The sequence below is a fragment of the Jaculus jaculus genome, chromosome 1 (genome assembly GCF_020740685.1).
Source record: "Jaculus jaculus isolate mJacJac1 chromosome 1, mJacJac1.mat.Y.cur, whole genome shotgun sequence".
NCBI classification, from domain to species: domain Eukaryota; kingdom Metazoa; phylum Chordata; class Mammalia; order Rodentia; family Dipodidae; genus Jaculus; species Jaculus jaculus.
Window position 1 is genome coordinate 272,428,531 of NC_059102.1, and position 23,397 is coordinate 272,451,927.

A 23,397-nucleotide genomic window follows, 5' to 3' on the forward strand; every position below is an offset into this window, starting at 1 on the left:
TGCTGAGAAAAGAGGCAGACACCAAAGGAACGATCCATATGGTGCCATTTATGTCAGCATCAAGAGGCAAAACTAAACTGCAGAGACAAACAGCAGGAAAGAGGATAAAAACAAAATCAGCATCCGGCGGAAACCTCCATGGGCCAGGAATGCCTCTCTTCTGAAGGCCTGGAGCTTGAACAGCTGCACACAACCACAGAGCCACATGCTAAAGGCCATGTGCTGTACCACATGGAACTTGTACCTCAGCCTCCCTGGCCTCTTCTCCCCATGAGGTCCCAGAGGAGGGGTATGCTCCAGTAGGCAGAGGGGCATAGGATGTCACCAGCACCTCAGGCCCAAAGTTGCCTACTGAGCCAGGGCCAGAGATCAAACGAGGGAAACACAGACAGAGGCCCTCGCTAACACCCTGCTTCCCTGGAAACATGGAAAAGGAGCCATAGGCAGTAACTCTTCACAAGAAGGAGCGCTGAGAGACTTTGCCAGGACAGGCCAAGGAGAGGAGAAAGCACCCAGATCTTGGCCACCTGACCTTTGCTCCCATTGCACACCCTGCTGCTATAACTGTGGCACGGTGCCTGCACACACTTCTCTGTGCACACACACACATACACATGAACACACCTGTGCATACATACACTTTCACATTGTAGTCTCACGCACACAACACATGCTCATGCACACCCATGAACAAAGAGATATACATATGCATGCACATGAACACATACTCATTCGCACACATGTGCAGAGTGGTAGTTTGAATATATGGCCCCATAGACTCAGGTGTTTTGTTTAAATTGAGTTTGCAGCTTCTGCCCCTAGCAGGCCAACTACTGCTGCAGAGAAGCACGTCACGGGGGTGGATCTGAATTCTAGCCCAAAGGAGTCTAGAGAGGAGATTGAGCTCTGGGGATCCTGCTTGCTGCCAGTTCATGTTTGTTTGCTGGATGTTTGGTGGTTTCTCTCTGCTGGGATCTGTGAAAGGAGGCCAGCTTCTTTGGCCACTGGTGGAATGTCCCCTGGATCTGTAAGATGAAATAAGTCCCTTCCTCCCATAAACTGTGTTTGGTTGGATGTTCCTCCCAGCAATGTGGAGCTGTCTGCTACACACAGATACGCACATGTAACAAAGTCATACACATGTACTTTACACACACCCATACACAGACACACATGTGTACAAATAGACAACACACTCAATTGTACACACATATACAGAGGCAGAGCTTCCTGAAAGCCAGCACTCCCTAGGAAGACTACTAACATGTCCTCCTAGACAGAGGATACATCTGTGACCTTCAGGCTTTTGGGGACGATTTCCTCAGTCTATAACCCAGCTTGCCCTCATCCTCCCCACCTTCAAAATGCATGCCCAGACATGTCACCCTCACTGGGGTCTTCCCTTCACCTTTAAGAGAAAGACCAAGCTCCCCCAAGGTCTTCTGTGTTTGCATCGACCCTGCTCCCCAGCCACACCTGAGGCCCTCTCTCAAACTTCTGCCCCATTCAGGCTGGTCCCACTTGTTCTTCTTGCCACTGGACGTTCATCTACCCAAGGGCTAAGGGCAAGGCCTGGGTCCACCTTCACCATGTGTTTCCACTTCCCAGCAAAGTGCCAGGTGTTAAATTCCCACCTGACTGAGTCGATGGACAGTGTGGGTAAGGGGTTAGTTTCCTTCTCTTGGGGAAGCATGTGGGGCTGAATTCCCCTGGGTGAACCTTTTCCTTGCTTAGACCTTTAACTTTTCTGCCTAGGAAATGGACTGTGGCTTGTGGAACAGCTCGCTCTAAGTCTGGATGTTCCCATGCACAGGATTCCATACTCTACCATTTGTCATCAAGATCTAGAGCTCAATTTGCTGTAGAGACTCCAGGGTGAAGAGGGTGCAAAGCAAGAGATCTAATTCTGCCCCATGCTGGGGACATGGGGACTGCTCCCCACACACTCACACAGACACCAGAAGGAAGCTGGAGGGTGGTGCCGTGCAGAGGAAGAAGGCCGTAGAAGTCTGGAGTCCAGCCCAGAACCCTTGACAGCAGCAGGCACGCTTTCCTTGCACAGGCCTGTGAGGGGCAGGGCCAGGCCAGCCAGTGACGTCTGGCCTCTGTGACCTAGTTCCTGATTCCAAGTTTCATCTCCCCACTGCAGGGATGGCCTACAGAAAGGGATGCCAGGACCACAGACCTTTTCCAATCCTGGGGGGTGAAACCACTCCTTTCCTCCACCTGTGCACCAAGTGTGCCCAGATCCAGGCTTGCTCGGGCCCAATTGGGATGCTGGCACCCACAAAAGGCTTCAGCAACCAGGCTGTGGGACAGACTTACCAGCATGCTGAGGCAAGGAGATAAAGCCAGGATCCCAGGCCTGCCAAGTCCTGTCAACAAGGCAGAGGGCTCTGCTCTTCAACCCCACCCCATGCTCATCACAGTGCCCCTGCTTGAATCTGGACATGGCCTTGGTCCATGCAGAAACCTTGAAAATACAGCTCAGAAAGTCCCTGGAGTCCCTGCTGTGCACTGATGATGGCAGAGATGCCAGTGACCATGCTGATGAAGGCCATGGTGATAAAGATGGTAATGACAGTGGTGATGATGCTAAGCTGACGATGACTACCCAGAAGCATCCTGAAGAAGCATTGTGTCCACTTAGGGATATGTCAGAGAAGACATCATGGGTCTCAGTTTCTCTCAGACCAAAATCACCCACAGAGGGGGCTATGCCTCATGTTTGGAGGAGAAACTGGGAAAGCCAGTTTGGGGAAGCAGGCTATTGGGCAAGCTGCCATGTGGATGTCTGGTATCACCCTCTCTGGCCAGATTCACCGGTGTTCAGATATTGCTAATGGTGTCACTCCAAGTGTTATGGTGCAAAGAAAAACCAGATACCAAGTGCTACTCTTGTCCCAAGTTTGGGTCTGATGTGGCGACCACAGCCACAGCCATGAGCATGTAGCCCGCTATGGTCATTCTCTCTGGCACACCTTGGCACCCACAAGGCCCACTTCCCCCACCTCCCCTCGGCCATTTGGCACCCTGGTCTGAGCTAGTGTGGCCCTTCTAGGCCATTTTGGAAGATTCTCACAGGTATGATGTGACAGCCAGGGAGATCTGCAATCACATGCACAAAGAGGATCTCCCCCCGTCTTGTGAAGGTACATTCAGGCTTGGGTAGACAAGGAACAGGCTGTTCCTGGGCTGCTGGGGGAGCAGCAGGCTCTGTGGGGCTGTTGGAACATGCTGTGTCTTAGCTCCATCAAGCCCTCTTTTCTTTCATTTTTTTCAAAAATATATTTATTATTTGAGAGAGACAGAGAGACAGATAGAGAATGGGCATTCCAGGGCTTCTAGCCACTGCAAATGAACTCCAGATGCATGCACCACCTTATGCATCTGGCTTACATAGGTCCTGGGGAATTGAACCAAGGTCGTTTGGCTTTGCAGGCAAGCACTTTGACCACTAAGCCATCTCTCCAGCCCCTAGCCCTCTTTTCTTTACTGTCCCTGAGATGTCTTTGCCAGTAGCATAGGCATACTCTAGCCAAGCCTCACTGCTCCTCATGCCCTAGACTTCAGGTGAACAGGTCTCAAAAGTTTTCGTGCACAAGACTCAAGTCCAGAGTGCCCCTCACACCTTCTCTTTCTCTCCCACTGTGCTTCACTCTGAAGCTGCTGTCTTGTCTTCCCTCTGCTCAGACTCACCTGCTTCCGGCTTCCACCCCACACAGCTCTCCTTCTTGGCAGTCCAACATAACTTGTAGTCAGCCACAGTTGCAGGGAGTCTGTCCCACAGGAGTCCATGGCTACCATCAATCAGAGCTTTGCTTTGGGGGATTAAGTTGTTTGGCATGTAGCAGGACCCCACTGCTCATACCCAGGTAGGTTCTAGATGGATAAAAGACTCTCTCACCTGCCCCAGGTTTGGCAGCTTTCCATGAGCAGCCTCCACAGCTGCCAACCACCACTGGGAACTCCGCTCCCACTCAGTGTCACTCACTCCACCTTCTAGGCTCTAGCCCCTGAGGCAACCCAGAAACTTCAAGGTTGTTTTCCAGCCTTGGGTTTCCCTCAGTGGATCTGCCTAGCTCTACCCTGCCCTGCTTGTACTGGCTCCACACCCCTCCTCCCAGCTACCCACCCTTCCCTTAAAGTGTCATCTTTTCAGCCCACTGTTCTACTTCCCGACCTGCTTCTTTGTCCTGACAAACACTTGGGCAAGAGCTGCTTGTTGGCTAGTGTAGTCCACATCGACACAGTTGGGAACATGCTAGTAGTAGATGCCTTGGCATGGTCCAATGCACAGAGGGGCTAGAAAAGGCCAGCTCCTAAGGCCACACAGTCTGACAGTGGAAAAGCAGGTGGATCTGGGAAAGTTTGCCTAGCCATTGTGAAGCAAGGCAGAGCCTTAGGACAGCAGCGATCCACAGAGAGATCTCCACCCCCCAACAGGAGCACCTGGACTTGGCCTCAAAGTTATAACTACGAGCCTTCAACTGGTAGTCACTGCTACAGAGATCCCTGGAGGAGGTCAGCAGGGTCTAAGAGGGGACAGTAGGAAGAGACAGCCCTCTCTTGATTCCCACACACACAGCAGCCAGAGGACAACTTCTGTTGTCAGTCCTCAGGAACACTGTACATCTCCCTTGAGACAGGGTCTCTCATTGGTCTACAGTTTACCAATTAGGCTATACTAGCTGGTTAGTGAGCCCTTAAGGACCCTTTAGTCTCTGCCTCCCCAGTGCTAGGATTATAGGTATACAAAACCACTCCTGGCATCCTCCTATGCCCCCCCATGTGTGTGTCTGTGTGTGTGTATGTGTCTATGTGTGCTCATGTGTGACGGTTGAGTACATGTGTGGGCTTAGAGGACAATGCCTGTGTGTGTGGTGTGTGTTTATGTGTGAAGTATGGGTACATGTGTGTGGAGCTTAGAGGACTACACCCCTGTGTGCGTGTGTGTGTGTGTGTGTGTGTGTGTGTGTGTGTGTTCATGCGTGAAGCATGAGTAACATGTGTGTGGAGTTTACAGGACAATGCCCCGCATGTGTGTATGTGCCCATTTATGTGTGGAGCATGGGTACATGTGTGTGTGAGCTTAGATGACAACATCCACCTCACTTAGAGTCAGGCTTCGTCACTCTCATCGTCATAATTGTTCACTGTAGTGCTTCTCCAGGCTAACTGTCTCATAAGTTTCCGTCTTCTAAATGGGGTCTGGGGTTCTGAACTCTGGTATTCAGGTTTTCGTGGTATCATCGTCCAGAGCCATCTCCCCAGCCCATGCCTGGCTTTTATACATGGATTCTGGGGATAGGACTCAGGACCTCATGGATGTGACGCAAACGCTTTACTGACTAAGCCATCCCTTCCAACCCCCACTCCAGCCTCCTGCATCCTTTCATGGGGGCCAGAAGCCAGAGCCCTCCTCCTGGACTGAGCGCAGTGGCTCTTCTGCAGGACAGGCCTTCTGGGAAGGGCCTCCAGGCCACACTCCAGCCTGCTCCTTGACCCCCACAGGTCACTGACCTCACTGGCCTGCAAGGCCTGCAGAGTTTGCCAAGTGTAATAAAGGCAGCAAACAGGGGACCTTTTTTTAGCCAAACATGAGAAAAACAAAAGGGGAACCAATGGACAGCAGGCATAGAGGTCTGAGAGCAAAGTGCTCAATAGCCCTGCAGGCAAGGCCTTGAACTTGAGCAGGTGACAGCTCAGGGGAGGTGAAAGAAAGTTAGACAGTCCAGGCTTAGTCTATATACCCATTGTGTTGTAGAGGGACCACCCAGTGTGCAGGGGGCCTGGACCCTCACCCCCACCCCCAACCACTGTCCCCAGTGATGAGTCACATGGAGCCAGTAGGACCCTAAAAAGCAGGGACAAACAGGTAGATCCAGCCGTCTGAGAGAGGAGGGAGCCCTGTGCTAAAACACCAGCCCTGAATGCTGACAGCATTTCTTGAAGAACTCTCACCCATGTTTCTGGGTGAGGAGCCTTCCTGGAAGGAAGCCTCATCCCGTAGTGGCCCGGACATGTGGCTGACATTCTTCTGTACCTGGCTGTAGCCTGTGCTGAGGGTGAATATGTGGAGGTTCCTGTCCTGAACTGATGGATCTCTGAGCACCAGGAAGCGTCAGACCATCTGGAATGCTGTGAGGGCAAGGACACTGAGCTCTGGGCAGAGTTGCAGACCCACTGGGAGGAGGGTATTTCTGATGAGCTCCTGGAGGGTTGCTGGTCCAAAGCCACGCTCAGAATGGCTGCGCATCTCCTGAGGACTTAGAGCACACCAGGCTGGCTGATTTCTAAGCCATAATTTACTCATCCTCCAGAGTCCAAGGCCCAAACTCTCAGTCCTAAGTACGCAGGCCTTGAGAGGGTGAGGTCCTTGTGTCCGACAGTGGGGACTTGGAAGCCAGGGGCCCTGGGCTAGGAATTGGTATGCCTCTGAATCTCTCTAGGTGGTTACAGTGAGAACTAAGGAGAAGCATGGCTGAAGATAACCCTGTCTCACAGACAGGAAAGCCCAGAGAGGTTAAGCCACTTGCCTAAAGCCGCAGAACTGAAACTGATAGAGCCTACATCTCAATGCGACAGTGGAGGCCTTTTGTATACTTGAGCTGGACCCTTGTCTACCCCAACGTGGACTCTGAGGCAGGTGCATTCACTCTCTCACTCTCTCTCCCCTGGTTTTTAAGACAAAAGGGAAGATTTGGGGCAAACAGAGGAGGCAGCTGCCCAAAGGCAAAGGAAGAGCCTCTGCTCCTATGTGGGCATCATCTTGTGACTATGGCCTCTTTTCCCCATGTGGGGTCCTCAGCCCCCAGCTCTGGCACGGTCACCCCAGGGGTCTACAGTGATGCCCCTTGTGTGGCTGCTCTGCATGGGACCATGCAACCACTGCAACACGTGTCCTGAGGTGGCCAGTGGGGCTCTGCTGGCAGGCAGCCTGCAATGGAAGCCCCTCTCCCCACTCAGGACCATGACCTTGGCTAGTCCCTTCGGATTTCTTCATCTGTAAACTGAAGTTGTTACTGAAAATATCTGGCTGCCTCTGGGTTGCTACAAGAATCAATGCGTGTGGGGGACAAGCCTATGTACACAGTATGGCCCTGAATAAATATTGGTTGCGTGTCATGTGCAGGAAGTGCCTGGTGTTTGGGGCTAGAGCCTCGTGCTGGGTGGGGTTATCATTCTGGCTCTGTCCCAACCTTGGTGACTTGGGCACATCTAAATCTGCTTGGGGCCTCAGTTTCCTCCTGAGGAGTGGATAGAACGAGGTACCATGCCCGGGCTGGGCCACTGTGTGATAGAAGGCATCAGGAAGCATACCTTGGCGCTGGCCCACAGCATGGTGCCTCGGGCAGGAGCAGTGCAGCCTGGAAAACAGAGAGCCATGTCCTGTGCGCTTCCACCTGAGGCCCCGACTTCCATCCTTTATTCACTCGTGGCCTTTACCCAGAGGTGCCCAGCTGTGCAATTGTAGTCCTGGGCTTGAGCCCAGCTCTGTCATTCATATCATGTAACCTCGGGCTTAAGATGGGCCTCTCTGTGTGTTTTATTTTTTAAAAGCACCTGTCCACAGACTCTGGTGCTTGGGGTGCCCATCAAGAGCAGTGCTATGAGAGCCACTGGTTGAGGACAGAGGAGAAGGGGACAGGATGAAGGCAGCAGGCTGCACCTTGGACTGGCTGTAGAGAGAGGAATGGTGGAGCTAATGCCAGGACCCTGCTACCCTCTGCTCCTCCTCCACTGGCTCCACTCCTGAACAATCTGGAAGGAGTAGGGGGCCAGGCTTTAGCTTTTCACCCACACCAGGCCCTTCCCTCAGCCTGTGCCCATTGGCTAGCCCCGTGCAAGCAGCACAAGTCCCCGGGAGGGGAAACGGAGGCTCGGAAGGCCACTTTGGCCAGCCCCTCGCCATGCTTCAGGTGGCCCACACTTCTGATACTGGTCAGGGCGCCTGCTGCTGCCAGCTCAGAGCCTGGGAAGGTTCACGTGTCACAGCAGCTCGGTTCAGTGTTGCCTGAGGAGGCCAGCAACTGCCACACGTGCAGCCGGATTCTGGAGCAGAGGAGGGGACATAAGGAGAGATGAGGATCCTGAGTGAAGGAAAGAACACAGGGATGGACTCATTCTAACCAGAAGCTCCATCAGCATGCCAAGTCCTCCCCTTATTATTTAACTTTACTTACATGATACGCATGCATGTGTTAGTGTGTTCATGTGTGTATGGGCACATGTGCAGGTGTGGGTGCAAATGTGTACACATAAGTGGGGTGACCAAAGGACAGTCTTGGATGTCATCCTCAGGGTCTGTCATTAGTCTGGAGCTTAGCAGTTAGACTAGACTGGCCAGCAAGCTCCAGGAGTCCGCCTGTCTCCACCTCCTCGATGCTAGTATTTCAGGCACAGCTGGTATTTTACATGGGTACTGAGAGCAGAACTCAGGTCCTCATGCTTGTGAGGTAAGTATTTTGTGGACTCTGCTGTCTCCCCAGTCCCCCTTATTTTATTTTCATTCTTTTTTCCCCTGTGCTTCTGGGGATTGAACCTGGGACTTCATCCATGCTAGGCAAGCCCCGTACCACCAAACTGCATCCCATACCTTTTCCTATGTTGATTTCAATATTCAAGCCTCAGGGCTGGGAGTTAAATACTTACCTAGCATGTACAGGATCCCACAGGAAATAAGCTCGGGCACATACCTATCTTCAAAGCTTATTTTCCTGTGTGCTTCGGGTTCCCTGGGCCCTCTGGCTATATTTGCTACTCTGGAGAGCCTGCTTCCATCTCCCTGAGTTGGGAAGATAATGAGGACCCCCAGGAGCAGCCCACAGTCAACCTGCAGGGACCAGCTTTGCTGCATGCCCAGCCATTACTCTCTTTGCCTGCTTTTGATAGCATCTGTTTTTGTCTCAGCCTGTATAACTCTGTCTCTGATCATTGCTGGGCATGTAAACAAGGGATAGGAAGAAAGTCCACAGTACTCCAGATCAGCAAAATCTAAACAAGGGGTCAGGTCATAGCAAGAGGCCAGCCTGGAAGAAGGTCAGGTGGCGGCTGAGGTTGGGGCTCTAGGGGTCCAAGGAAGTCACCTCCTGCCTGGCTATCTCTATATTGGACCTGGCCCTTAGCCTCTCCCTACCCAGCAGCAGAGGATCCTGGGTGGAAATCTCTGACGCTAGGTACATGACACTGTCTGCCTCCGTTTAAACATCCCAAAGTATTGGCAAGTTGCAGCCACGAGCTTTGGGATGGGGAAATGGAGACAGCTGGGGACAATGCAGTATGACATGAGGTAGGTCCTCACCCTGTTAGCAGCACTCCACTGGCTCTCATGGCTGAGAGAGTAACATGCCCAGAGAGAGTAACCTCTCACTGCAGGTCACACAGCACATCTACTGTGAGCCGAGGTTCTGCGCAGAGACCCCTCAGGGATCCTATACTATAAACTGAATGATGTCACCTTACCCCATGGGTCACTGCTGCTAGGCATGCCAAAAGAAAATAAATTGTTTCTTTAAGTAAACGGAGTCTCTGAAGGGTGGTGCCACCCCAGAGCTCTTGGGGCTGAACTCACAGTAAGCCAGGGCACAAATTTTAAAAAAAGCAAACTACATCTTGTTAAAAAATTATGGAGGGCTGGAGAAAATGGCTTAGTGGTTAAGGCTGCAAAGCCAACAGACCCAGGTTCAATTCCCCAGGGCCCATGTAAGCCAGATGCGCAAAGGGGCACATGCATCTGGAGTTCATTTGCAGTGGCTGGAGGCCCTGGTGCACCTATTCTCTCTCTCTCCCTGACTATTTCTCTCTCTCAAATAAATAATAAAAAAAGAAAAAATACTGGAACAAATTTAAGGCAGACAACAGAGCATTAAACCAGGCTTCTGATCTCAGGACCTGGGCAAAGATCACAGCTTCTGAGTCCCAGGGGAAGTGAATGTGTGGGAGGGAGGGTGCAACCCATGCCTGGAGACCTGGGCTGTAAACTCTAGGCAATTGATCTCTTCCCTAAACACAGGTCAGCTGCCAGCTCTGCCCACTGTCTCCTGTCCTCCTGCAGTAAACCTTCAGGAGACTTGCCCCATCCTGCTCTCTGTGCCAGCCACCTGACCTGCACTCCCTTCGCCCACCCCTACAGAAGGCACTACCTGTGCCAGGCTGTGGCTCCATGCAAGGCACTCCTCTAGGGACAGGACCATCCACAGTGGTCTTCCCTGTAAGAACTAGGTGGGGAGGGGAGACCTTGGGCTCAGAGTTTATTTATTTACTTTGCAGTATGAGGTCTTGAACCCAGGATCTTGTGCTTGCTAGGCAAGTGTTCTACCACTGAGCCACATCCCAGCTCAGAATTTAAAGCCCTTCTGCAATTAGTATGTGTACATGTGCATGCAATATTTTATTTTATTTCATTTTGAAATAGGGTTTTACTCTAGCCCAGGCTAACCTGGAATTCACTATGTAGTCTCAGGATGGCCTTGAACTAGTAGCAATCCTCCTGAGTGTTGGGATTAAAGGGGTGTGATACCATGCTCAGCCCCTACTTTATTTTTTTGTATGGAATATTTTAAATAGCAACGTAAAATAAAAGTCAACATTTTAAATAAAGGGCCCTGGTGGTCCTGGCTTCTTTTTGTGCCAAGGTCTGAGGCCTTTCTTTCAAACCTTTAACATTTATCTGAGTTTTTGTATTCATTTTGATTTCTTAGAAAATTGATCAAAATGTCATTTTCCTGATCAGTGAATGTTTGTTCCTTTGAAAGTTAGCACTCAAAGTGAGGGCCTCACACCCTCCTCAACCCTGGCCCTGGCAGCCACCTCGGTAGCCCTAGGTACAAGTGGCAGAGAGCGTGACGAGCACGGCAAGGGCACTGGTGATGGCAGGGCAAGCGGAGGCCTGTGAAGGCCTATGTGCCCCTGCGTTTCTCCCACCCTCCACACATGCACCCCACCCTCTTCTGTTCGGCAGATGTTGAGCACCTACTGTGTGCAGAGTGTCATTCTAGACCCAGGATACCGCAGGCACACCCAGGCACAGGACCACCTTCCACATCGGGAGAGGATCTGAAAGTGTGGGCGCTGCAGGGAGCCACTGTGTGACACTCGGTCCTACTCGTTAGGTGGAGAAACTGAGGCTAGAGTGCTAAAGTGACTTGACCAGAGCCCCAGCCGGGAAGCAGCAGAGTTGGTTGATGAGGGTGTGGCCCAGTGCTGAGGGCGTTTCGTTGTCTCACCCCCTTCACACTGGGATGGAGCCTAGGTCAGAAGGAGGAAGCTGGGGCACTTTCTATACTTCAGTGGAGCCAGCGCTTTAACTTTGCCCTGCAAAATTGTCTTCTCCCTTAGGGAGAAGGTCAGGTAGTAAGTATCTTTTGGGTGTCACTGGGACTTCTTTCAGGAACTGAGCCTGGGTAGGGGTGCCAAGACCAACCAGCAGGGTCCCTTTAAGGCTTCCAGGGGCAGGTTCATTCACCCGGGGCCCCTGCTGACTCACGCTTATGAAAGTGATTTTCTTGGCCCCGCCCCCTGCCTGGCGCCGCCTCCTGGCCCATGAAATACCCTGGCTTGTCTTGGTCCTCACATAGCCTGTGGGATCTCCAGGGCTAGTAGGTGTCCTGCTCACTCAGAAAGCACTGTGACTGAGGCCTCTCGGACAGTGTCTTGCAAGGCCAGGTTCACCAGCTACTACCGGACAGGTGAGTGAGATGGTGGCCCTTGGGCAGGGGTGGCCAGACAGGAAAACTAGGCAGCAGTGAATAGAAGCCCTAAAGAACTCCTTCAGTGCCCCCACTTCAGTCCTCTTTACTCCTCCTGGCCATGCCCACATCCAGGTGTCTGGCCTCCTTGTCCAACAGCCCCAGCCTGGCCAGCCCATACAACAGCTGCTCTGGCAGGAAAGAGTGATATGGTCAGCTGGGCTCCAACAAGGTATCCAAAACCACTATGTCCCCCAGCCAAGCAAGAGGCTTCCTTCCTGCTCAGATGGGACAGAGACAGCCAGAGGTCTGGAGACTTGTCTTGTGGAGGATTCTGGGAAAGAGGGGTGAGCCAGAGAGGTGGTGCTGCAGAAATCTTGGGCTCAGGTGGGGTGCCCACTAGGGGTGAGGGTTCACAGCTGACTAAGGCCAAGTAGCACTTGGTGACAGTGCATTTCCTCATGCCCCAGGGGAACTTGTGTCACTTTGGCTGTTACTGTTGTTGGTGGCTTTACTTGGAGGGGATTGGTTGAAGCTGGAGGGGCCTGAGGGAACAGAGCCAGGCTGGGTAGGCCTGGGCATGGCCTTCAACATTCCTGCGTGATCTTGATAAGATGCTACCTCCCCACCTCAGTTTCTGTCTCTGTGTAATGGGAATAAGCAAATCCAGCTCTCTTGGTGTCCTAAAGTCAAAGGAGTAAGGGACCATCAGAGGAGTTCAGTAAACACAACCTCAACAGGTATTCTGGTGTCTTCTGCAGCGTTAAGCTTCCATAGCCTCAAATACTGATGAGACAAACCCCATCTGAAGAGCCTTTATTTCTATTTCTATTATACTTCTGTGAAGTCCCAACCACTGATTTCCTATCAGCATTGGCCAATTTGAGGGCCTTAAAAAGATACCATTACAATAAAACTTGGATATTCTAAGCCAGGCATGGTGGTGAACATCTGTACTCCCTGTACTGGGGAAGTGGAGGCAGAAGATCAGGAGTCCAAGGCCAGTCGGCCAGTCTGGAACATGAAACCTTGTCTCAAAAAAAAAAAAAAAAAAAAGAAGGAAAGTGGATTAGCCCAAGTCCACAAAACTGAGACTCATACAGGGACGGGAAATGCTGATAAGTTCACTTTGGTTCATTTAAGTTTGCCAGTCTGCATTTGAGGGAGATTATGAGAGTGAGTTTGAAGCCACCGGGGACTTGGGGATGTCCGACATCACTCTGCATAGGAAGTAACCTCTGGAGTACAGGCCAGAATGGTGAGCTAATGTTTGTGGCATCCAGAAGCTTCTATTGAAGCATCTGCCAAGTGCCGCTAGGGGAGGGATTTAGAGTGCAAAGTCCTACAGTAAGTCAGAGTGTCCTGCCTCTGCACAGAGCCACCTGCTCTGAGCCCTCCCTCCCATGTGGATGGGGCTCCTGGGGTCCCTCCTCACCGGTAATGGGAGACTACTGTAGAGAGCTATGGAGTTAGGCATTCTGAGTCATTGGAACAACTAAATTCAGGGGTATTGAGAGACCTAGTGGGTTTCTGCCCACAGGGATCAAATCTATCATCAGCTAATTCTGAACCCATGGGGGCATAACTTCCCCTCAGTTTTCTCATCTAACAAGTGATTAAAGGCCCTACTAGGATGTTACATGAATCTTTGTCACTGTGGTCCTTGGGCACATGAAGACAGGAGGGAGGAGCCTTTGCCAGTGCCCCAAGACCTCAAGGACCTACAGCCTGACTCTCCAAGGCTCTGGCCATAGCAATATCCCATAGTTAGTATGAAACCGTCCATCCAGCAGGTCATGGAGCCCAGCTGCACATGCTGTAGGTTCAGCCTGGCCAAGGGGGGCTGGAGCAGGAATCAGCACACTTTAGGAGTACAGAGATGACTCTGAAGTAGGGTGGCCTAGTTCAAGTCTAGCCTGGCCCAAGAGCTGGGGCAAGCACCTTCAAAGTAAAGGGCTATGAAGCTCTCTGGGCCTCAGTTTCTTTAACTCTGCAATATGGAAGTGGATGAAAGAGTACTTGTAACAACCTAGTTAAGTGTAGCAGACATTCCTTAATGTTTGTATAGGGTTTGACATGCATGGGGCATAGAACTAGCACCACAGGGTGGTGTTGCCCCGGAATCCTCTCTCCAAGCACAGCACAAGGCCCTGCATGGAGAGGGCCTTTGTGTTTCCTGATATCAAGAGGTAAGTACCTGTCCTCTTCAAGAGAAAAGAATATCCCTGATGCTGGGGACACGAGGCCATCTTGATAGGACAGAGAAGCTGTCCTGGTACTGAACCCAGCTAAATGAAGGCTGTTCTTGGCAAGTTGAGAAAGCTGACGGTGCCATGGGGTGCTGAGTATGACCCCCACCTGTGGGCCTCCTTCTCCTCACCTGCCAACCTCATCTCGGGGCAGCCAGCACCCAGAACGAGCTCTGCCCACCATCTAGTGCTGTGAGGAAGCCGATTGTTGCCTGAGGGTAGCACCTGGTCCTCTGCCCTGTCTGACTGGTTGGACTTGCCCAGTGGTAGACACTGGTATTTGTGTCCTGCACACATCACAGGCCAAATGTCAGTCTCTGCTGGGTTTTAACTCATGAAGGAATGAATTGGTTGTCCACATTTCCAAACTAAAGCAATCACACAGAACCCTCACATTTCTACCTTCTCTGAAAGAGTTTGGGAGTGGAGGAATTGACCCCAGGCCTTACCTACCCACCAGCATGTAGTCCCTGGATGAGTTCAGCTTGTCTCTGGAGACAGGCCCAGTGGTTCAGAGCCATAGCACAAGTTAACCTGTTAGTTCGTGTAACTTTGCTCGGTTCCAGTTATGCATCTGTGCTTCTGCACAGAACCATTATGGAAAGAACATGAGAAAAGCACATGGATATGGTTAGGCTCACTGCCTCTAGTCCCCCTCCACGTGCCAGTGTCGCCTTGTGGCCCAGGGACTGGCTGCCAATACTGAGAAAGCTAGGCGAGGCTGTGGTCACTCGCCCAGTTAGAAATGGAAACTCTGCTCATTCCATCCTGTGGCCAGCAGGGGGCGGGGGCGTTCCATAAACAGAGATTAACTGGCGTTCCCTGCCACAGTCCTGATTTGTGGTTTCTCCCAAATCGCTGTCCACCGTCTTCCATCAAATTCACCTCATTCTTCCACTGTGTCCTTTCATAGCTCTCCAAGGCAGGGACCCCTGTTTCCAGTTACTGAGGCTCAGAGAGTCTGGGAACCTGCCCACTGTCAACAGCTGGGAAGCTATCATTCTCCAGTTTGGTTAATGGTGGGGCTGCAGCCACTGCCCCAGTCTTGTTCTGCCCCTGATTGGGCAGAGAAACCTGCCAAGGGAATGAGATGGGGAATTGAGCATGGACCAGCTGAGGCTTGAGAGACAGAGGATGGGAGGCTGGTGGTCACCAGGCATGTGAGGAGAAGGCCAAATGCTTACATGGCTGGGGACCAGGCCTCTTGAATGCAGAGGATGTGTAAGGAGGGAAGAAGACAGGGAGACATATCATACATAGTATGTTCTCCTGCTGCCTGAGCTCTCCTGGGAAGTGGCCATGGGGTTCCTAAGCCTGGCCTCAGTGCTCTCTGTCTACTCTGCCCCCCAGGTTGGCTGCCAGCTCCAAGTCCTGCTCCAGCTCCAGCCATGACCTCCTCCAGGAGGGACTCCCTCAATGCCAGCAGCTCAGAGCCTCTCCCGGTGGTCATCATTGGTGAGTGTCATACCAGGCAAGGAGGGAAGACACTGGTACTTCTGAAACCCCTAGCACAGTGAGTTATAAAATATTGTTCCATTAGCACTCCTCTGATGTTGGGAACTGAATCAGCTGGAGGTTATGGTCCCCACAATTACCCTGTTTCTGGCACTGTGTTAGAGGCCCACACAGGGAATACATAGGTGTCCCCATCTTCATCTCTGCAAAAATGGGACTGACAGCTACCACCCAGAGTACAAGCATCAGATGGAACCACATGAACAGCCATTTTCAAATCAAAAACAGATGGGTATCTGCAAGTTCTGTGGTTCCTTACAGTGTCCACAACTGCATGATGTCCTGAACAAGACAGGAGTCAAGGGAAGAGATAGATAAGAAGGAAGAGGAAGCACTGTCCCATGGTTGGTCCTGATTAATTGCTGAGATAAAAGAGGCCTCTGGGCTGGAGAGATGGCTTAGTGGTTAAGTGCTTGCCTATGAAACCTAAGGACCTGGGTTTGAGGCTTGATTCCCCACGACCCACGTTATCCAGATTCACAAGGGGGCGCACACATCTGGAGTTCATTTGCAGTGGCTGGAGGCCCTGACGTGCCCATTCTCTCTCTCTCTCTGCCTCTTTCTCTCTCTGTCTGTTGTTCTCAAATAAATAAACAACAAAAAATTTTTTTTTAAAAAAAAGAGGCCTCAGTTCGTCCAGACTGGAGCAGTGCTCTCCTCCCCTTGAAGCAATTCGTCTACCAGATGGACTGTCAGCTCCCGGTGCTTAGTGACCTCCAATTTTCAGCAATCCCCCCCCCCCACACACACACACACCCCGCCCCGTCACCTTGTACTGGAGATGGAACTCATGGCCACCACATGCTAAGCAAGCACCCTACCATCAAGCCACAACACAGCCCTCTTTTTTTATTTTTACATATTTTTTTTTTAGACAAGGTCTTACTTACTTGCCCAGGCTGAACTTGAACTCCCTATGTAGACCACAGACCTGAATTGGAAATCAGACCTGAATTTGCCTCAGCCTCCAAAGTAGCTGCAATTTAGGTCTGTATACTTTAAGTCTGAATCCCCACTCATCTATTTGCCAAATGTGGGACCACAGGCAACTTACTTAACCTCTCTGTGCACCTCTTTTCTCAAGCATAGAAAGGGAGAAATATGATCATTTCCCTCTCATGGAAGTTTCTGTGATAGAGATGCTGTGAGAGGTTCTCATCGTGCTCCTCATGGAAGTTCTAGTGATAGTACTAGTGTAAAAGGATCTTATACAAGAATCATATTATTACATTTTTTAAAAAAGACAGGGTCAATGGATGGACCTGGAAAGTATTATACTAAGTGAGGTAACCCAGGCCCAGAAAGCCAAGCGCCACATGTTCTCTCTCATATGTGGATCCTAGCTACAGATGACTGGGCTTCTGCGTGAGAATGAAAATACTTAGTAGCAGAGGCCAGTAAGTTAAAAAGGAGACATAAAGGGTAGAGAAAGGAAGGGAGGAGGATACTTAATAGGTTGATATTGTATATATGTAATTACAATGATTGTAATGGGGAGGTAATATGATGGAGAATGGAATTTCAAATGGGAAAGTGTGGGGGTGGGGAGGGAGGGAATTACCATGGGATATATTTTATAATCGTGGAAAATGTTAATAAAAATTAAAAAAAAAAAGACAGGGTCATGTAGCATAGGCTGATCTCACTGTGGATCCAAGTATGACTTTGAACTTCTGCTCCTCCTTCCTTAGACTCCCAAATGCTGGGATTACAGTCATGTGCCACCCAGTTTATATGGTGCTGGAGATCAAACCCAGGGCTGTGTGCAGGCTAGTATGCACTGTACAAGCTGAGCCACATTCCCTTCCCCACCCTGTTTAATAGTTCTTTCTTGATCATTATTATACAAGGCATTGGGATTAGACTGAGAGCTTGATGAATATCTTCATTTTGCTTCATGAATGATCCCTTCTGACCCACTGTCTTCACAGGCAATGGTCCCTCCGGCATCTGTCTCTCCTACCTACTCTCCGGCCACCTCCCTTATGTGAGGCCAGGTGCTGTCCACCCATATCCCTTGCTGCAAAGGAAGTTGGCTGAATCCCCCGGGGTCTCCATCCTGGACCAGGTTGGTCTGTCTCATGGGGCTAGAATGTGGGAAGGGCTGCTCTGAAGGACCTTGCGCCACTTCCCAGGTAAAAGCCAGTGTTTGCTAGAAAATCCAGCACCAAACATAACTGTCCATAAAACCAAGCCCAAAATGGGAAAAGAGAAAGCAGGCCTATCTTCCATCTGGCTCTATGTTTTTCAAAGTGTCTTCTACAGAACACCTTTGTGCATCCCACACAGCAAAGGCCAAACCCTGGAAATGTGGGAAGTGCTAGGTTTGCTAAAATGTATCCCATATATGCTAGTTGCAGAGCTTGACAGAAGCTTGAAAGCACTGGATGCACTATCATTTCCTTATGAGAGGTAGTTTCCAAGCCTGCCTGGCCAACCTAGTGTCAGCACCAGGAACTGCTCAGGTAGAGAGATCACAGTGTCATCCCCTAGAGCCCACAGTGTGAGGGTTTCTGAGACTAGGTCCCTCAGCCTCAGGGAACCTGGGGTTCTTCTATCCCCCAGTGGCCATACTGACTGGTGCTCCTTCCCTAGGACCTGGATTACCTATCCGAAGGCCTTGAAGGCCGGAGCCAGAGCCCTGTGGCCTTGCTCTTCGATGCCCTCTTGCGCCCTGACACAGACCTGGGAGGCAATATGGACTCTGTGCTGGCCTGGAAGCAGCAGAAGGAACGTGCCATCCCCCACCTGGTCCTGGGGCGGAACCCCCCTGGAGGAGCCTGGCATGTAAGTGACATTTTAAGTCTATCTCTATCCTTCCTAACCACCCCCTTCCTTTCTATGCTTCCCCTTACCTACTTCCTCCACCTGCCCCAGTCCCTGGCTAGGGTGAAGTTGGCTGGCCAGGATGGACCTAAAGACACCTTTCCCCACAGTCAATTGAAGGCTCCATGGTGACCCTGAGCCAAGGCCAGTGGATGGGGCTCCCGGATCTGCAAGTCAAAGACTGGATGCGGAAGAAGCGCAGGTGAGGCAACCCTGGGAGCCTAGATGGACAGGAAGGAACCCCACCACCACTACACACCCCCCCCAACACACACACATAGAGCCTAGGAACCAGACGGCCAGAAAAGGACCAGTCCAGGGCAACATGTGGAGTGGGTACTCCTGTCCCGATCCACTACTCTTCTGCCTGGCACAGGTTTGGCCTTCTGCGGGGGTGACGGAACTAATAACTCTGCATATAGAACATAATAACCCCACTGCAAAATATTGAACCTTGAGGGAAGAAGAAAATGCCTGTCCATCCCTGGATGGGCTTAACTAAAGCATTCTACCTACCTGTCTCCCTCTGTGTCATGACCAAGGTCACTGAGCCCCATCTGGCTTATGTGGGTACTAGAAAATTGATCCTGTGTCCTTAGGCTTCACAGTCAAGAACCTTAACCACTAAGCCATCTCTCCAGCCCCCACAGACTGTTTTTGTACCCTGTAAGATAATGACATTGGTGTCCAGCTCTCATATGGCACATACCACGTTAGGTTCCAATCCAGGCACTTGGTTTACAAAGGGAGACTGAGGCCTAGCCTGCAGCTAGTATGCTATCACCACTGGCCATCTCCCACCCTGAGCCCTCCTCTGACACCTAATCCCCCATTTCTTCCCCACAGAGGTCTCCGTAACAGCCGGGCCACAGCTGGAGACATTGCTCACTACTACAGGGACTATGTGACCAAGAAGGGTTTGAGTCAAAACTTTGTCTCTGGTGCTGTGGTCACAGCTGTGGAGCAGGAAACACTTGAGCATGATGGTTCAGCGACCCAGGTGCCCAGACCCCTGTTCCGGGTGAGCGGCTTCTTGACCACCAAGAACCAGAGCCGGCAACCCTTCTCGCTGTGGGCCCGCAATGTGGTCCTAGCCACGGGTACCTTGGACAGCCCAGCCAGGCTGGGCATCCCCGGGGAGACTCTGCCCTTCGTCCACCATGACCTGTCAGCCCTGGAGGCAGCCCTGCGGATGGGCACTGTGAACTCCACCTCAGACCCTGTGCTGATTGTGGGTGCTGGGCTGTCTGCTGCCGATGCTGTCCTCTTTGCCCATCACTACAATATCCCAGTAATCCATGCCTTCCGGCGCTCTGTGCATGACCCTGGCCTGGTATTCAACCAGCTCCCCAAGATGCTGTATCCTGAGTACCACAAGGTGCACCAGATGATGCGGGAGCAATCCATCCTGTCGCCCAGCCCCTACGTGGGCTACCGCAGCCTCCCTGAGCACCAGCCACTGCTCTTCAAGGATGACCTCCAGGCTGTGTTCCGTGACCCTCAGGGTGGCCAGCACCTCTTTGGAGTTTCCCTGGTGCTTGTTCTCATTGGCTCATATCCTGACCTCTCCTACCTCCCGGGGGCTGGCACTGACCTAGCCACGGACCCTGAGCAGCCAGTGAGTCCCAAAAGGAACCCCATTGATGTGGATCCCTTCACCTATGAGAGCACTCGCCAGGAGGGCCTGTATGCCCTGGGGCCACTGGCCGGGGACAACTTTGTGAGGTTTGTCCAGGGTGGTGCCCTGGCCGCAGCCAGCTCCCTGCTGAGGAAGGAGACCAGGAAACCACCCTAATGTCAGCCTGATATCCTAATACCCAGGCCCTGAAGAGGAGGGAGCACACCACAGCCCTGTGTCATCACTAGGCCAGCAGAAGACAACCTGCGAGGAACAGGCCTCTGAGGGCTGAGCCCTGGAGACCATCATTCCCCGCCCATAGGCATGGAGAACACAGGTCTCTTCTCCCCCTACAAACCCTCAAGCCAGCCCAGGGCCAAGTCAGGAGCAGTAGCCAGGGAGCTTGAGTCTGAGTTCAGGGTGGAGCTGATAGTGTGAGCTGGGGTCACAGGGCTAGCTGAGTGCCCGTCCAGGAGGACCAAGCCCACCCCTTCCAGAATCCTGTCTCAAATAAAACCAGTGTTGCTTCCATCGTGCCTGAGGCGTCTGTTCGTGGGGGAAGGAGGGCAAGTGGGTCCTGAAGTAGGAGAGATTGTTGCTGGGGGAGGGGGGCTGACAAGGGATGGGCCCCAGGACGGGGGGCAGGTGTGACACTGCTAGAGATCTGGGAAGGGTGTGGGGGAGGCCATGGGGCTCCTTGCCCGCCTTGCCGAAGCCACGCTGGCACTCCCTCTCCTGTCTGTCGCAGCCCCGCTGTCCTTTCAGCCCCCGAGTCTCACTCCCTCTTGCATGTGCAGGGCCTTTGCACAGGCCTTCTTCCAACCCTTGGCACCTTGCCCAGAAATAGCCGCTTGCTCTAGAAAGCCTGCTGTCCCACAACCCTCTCCTGCCATCAAGGGCAGCTGACCCCCTCACACCCAGCCTGGCCAAGGGCAGTTCTCATTTCCCCCTAGCCTGTCGATTCAGTGCCTAGCTCCGTCCACTTGGATGCAAGCTCAGGAGGCCAGGACTTAGTCTTTGCCCATCCCTAAACTCAAGTGTCCAGCGCTTGCCTGGCCCCCCAAAGGGTTCAGTTCCTTCTAGTGCTTCGGATAGCTAGTGGACGGGCGGATGAAGAGGATCGTGGTGTGGACAGACTCCCTGAGCTGTGCGACCGCAGAGGCCGGCCTGAGGGGGCGTGCGCGCTCGCGGAGGGAGGGGGTGTCCCCAAGTCCTGGGAGCCGCCGCCGCCGCGTGGGCGCGGGCCTGGCTTCGCGGCCGGCAGAGGGCGCTCCGGGCTCGCCGGACACCAGTGCTTTGGCCCCAGCAAAGGAGCCGCGCGGGAGGGGATTGGGGGGGGAGACACGGCAAGAGGACCCCGGCCGGGGACCGTCTCTAGGGTGACCCCACCCGCAGCCAAGCCCCCAGTGGCCCCCTCGCTCACGAACACGCCCCTCGGCAGCTAGGCCAGGGTACGGCCGTCAGGCCCCGAGCGCCACGGGCAGTCCCCGGTCTCCGCTCGGGGGCCGGCGGGGTGGGGGCGGCGGGCGCCGAGCACGTGGCTCAGGGTCCGGGAGGAGCACACACACCCCCCCCCCCAGCGCCTGTCCCCCGGCGCCGGCCGTCCCCGAGGTGTCGGCGGCCGCGGGGCCGGAGGAGGGAGCGGCGCGCGCGCGGGCGGCGCCGGGCAGGGGGCGCGCGGGGGCGGCGCGGCCGGGCGGGGGTCGGCGGGCTTCCGGGCGGCGGCGGCGGGCGCGGCGCGATGTGCGAGCGGGCGGCGCGCCTGTGCAGGGCCGGCGCGCACAGGCTGCTCCGGGAGCCGCCGCCGCAGGGCCGGGCGCTGGGCGGGCTGCTGCGCTGGGTGGGCGCCAGGATGGGCGAGCCCCGCGCGCCGCTGACCCCCGACGCCCCCGCCGTCGACCCCGGCCCCGGGCCCTCCTCGCTGCGCGGGGGCACCGCCGTCATCCTGGACGTGAGTACGCGCGCCCGCCCGCCCGCCGGGAACCCCCGCGCGCCTCCACTGCCTACCTACTGGAGACCCCTCCTCCCGGCTGGGACCCCGACGCCGCCCAGTCCCTTCCCCGCGGACACACGGAGACCCCCTTCCTGAGCAGGGGATACCCGGCCCGCCCATCTCCGACCCTCAGCCAGGCAGTTTTTACCCCGGAGCGCAAACCTCCAACCCTATCGCATCTGGGACCCCTGCCTCCACCCTGAGCAGAACCCCATTCTCGTCCCCTCCCTCCACTTCCCGGGATCCCAGCCATCGTAGAGTCAGGACCTTTAACCCCCCCCCCCCCAGCGAAGCCAGTGGCCCCTCTTTTGGTCCTAATCAGACCCTCGCCTCTGACTCCTGAGTGCAAGGATCGGAGCTCTTGGGCACCGTCAGCCCCCCTCCTCTCAATCCGCTATCCCTCCCTGGAGCGATACTTTTCTAAGACCCCGCGCGACAGACCCTGTGGTACCCCTCCTCTCATCTTTGCTCTAGAAACGCTGACCCCCCCCCCACACACACACACACACTCGCGCTTCTTATGCCCCAAAGACCCTCTATTGTCTGATGCATCACTTGGATGGTGAAGCCCTTTTCCCAGCCTCCTCTCTTACTGCTTCCTTTTCCTAGTCAGAACCATCGCCTGGACCTGGGAGGAGGTCCCTACTCTACTCTGAGCTGGTTCCTCCTCCATTCCCTTCCCTGTCACCTTCCCCTAACCCTCATGGACCCTAGACTCACGCTTCACACCACTTAGCACCTCACCCACCAAACTGCTTTCCAGTCAAGAGGGGAGTTTCCCCATAGAAAGTGCTGGAGGCAGATGGAGGGATCTTTGGGAGAGGACAGGGCTGGTCCCACAGGGCTGCCTTTGCATGTCATGGGTTTCTGGGAGAGTTGGGTGTTTTTGAGTGAGAGTATGTGTGGGATCCACATATCCCTACAAGTGTGTGTTGGTGGAGAGGAGGACTGGATTTCCCGTCCCGCCCCTCCCATCCCTCATACCTATAGGTGGGTCTAGGTAGGAGGGCGAAGGCGTCTCCACTCACACTGCCAATGCGCCCGCGCATGCACACACACGCGCGCGCACACACACACACACACACACACACACACACAGCACACGCAAGCACGAGAGAGCAAGATGCTAACAGATCCCAGCCTCAAAGTCTTGGGCGGAGGCGGTAGCTCAGCCCTTCTCAAGGGAAGCCCTGCCAGTCTTGCAGCTGTATGTGCTCGAGCTTGGAGCCTCTGCCTCCTCGTTTATGAAGGGTGAAGCGCATGTGTGTAGGGGGTTGTTGCTCATACTGGCTCCTGGAGCCTGTCTCACAAGATACCAGCTGAGATCATGTCAACCAAGTTGTTTAGAACCCAGGGTCTAGTCATCCCTGGGGTTGGGACCTGAGCCCTTCCTTGAGAGCCATGGGTAGACCTGTCCCTCTGTTTGTGGAGTGCAGGTGAGTAGGGCCATCTGCTCTTTGCTCCAAGGTGAAGACTGAAGATGGCATGCTTGGAAAAGGTGGCACC

At 53.5% G+C, this 23,397-nt stretch overlaps 2 protein-coding genes across 2 annotated transcripts in view; both read left to right on the forward strand.

Moving 5' to 3' along the window:
- Nucleotides 1-11,578: 11,578 nt before the first annotated feature.
- Osgin1 (oxidative stress induced growth inhibitor 1) lies at nt 11,579-20,429 on the forward strand. The gene is made up of 6 exons (XM_004659579.2): nt 11,579-11,690; nt 15,290-15,394; nt 17,386-17,522; nt 18,050-18,241; nt 18,391-18,482; nt 19,127-20,429. The coding sequence occupies exons 2-6, from the start codon at nt 15,328-15,330 to the stop codon at nt 20,073-20,075; spliced, it is 1,437 nt and encodes a 478-aa protein (XP_004659636.1). The 5' UTR covers nt 11,579-11,690; nt 15,290-15,327; the 3' UTR covers nt 20,076-20,429.
- Nucleotides 20,430-21,639: 1,210 nt separating this feature from the next.
- The window catches only part of Necab2 (N-terminal EF-hand calcium binding protein 2), a 31,480-nt gene continuing 29,722 nt past the window's right edge, over nt 21,640-23,397 (forward strand). Inside the window, exon 1 of the mRNA XM_004659480.2 lies at nt 21,640-21,849. Within this exon, the coding sequence (XP_004659537.2) occupies nt 21,640-21,849 (210 nt within the window). The remainder of the gene's footprint in view (nt 21,850-23,397) is intronic.

What these genes read in the sequence shown, in the direction of transcription:
- Osgin1 (XM_004659579.2), top strand. Translation starts at nt 15,328, where the DNA reads ATGACCTCCTCCAGGAGGGACTCCCTCAATGCCAGCAGCTCAGAGCCT. An exon ending in TCTCCCGGTGGTCATCATTG is followed by an intron (nt 15,395 to 17,385) that starts GTGAGTGTCATA and finishes CTGTCTTCACAG; the next exon opens with GCAATGGTCCCTCCGGCATC. An exon ending in CCCCTGGAGGAGCCTGGCAT is followed by an intron (nt 18,242 to 18,390) that starts GTAAGTGACATT and finishes CTTTCCCCACAG; the next exon opens with TCAATTGAAGGCTCCATGGT.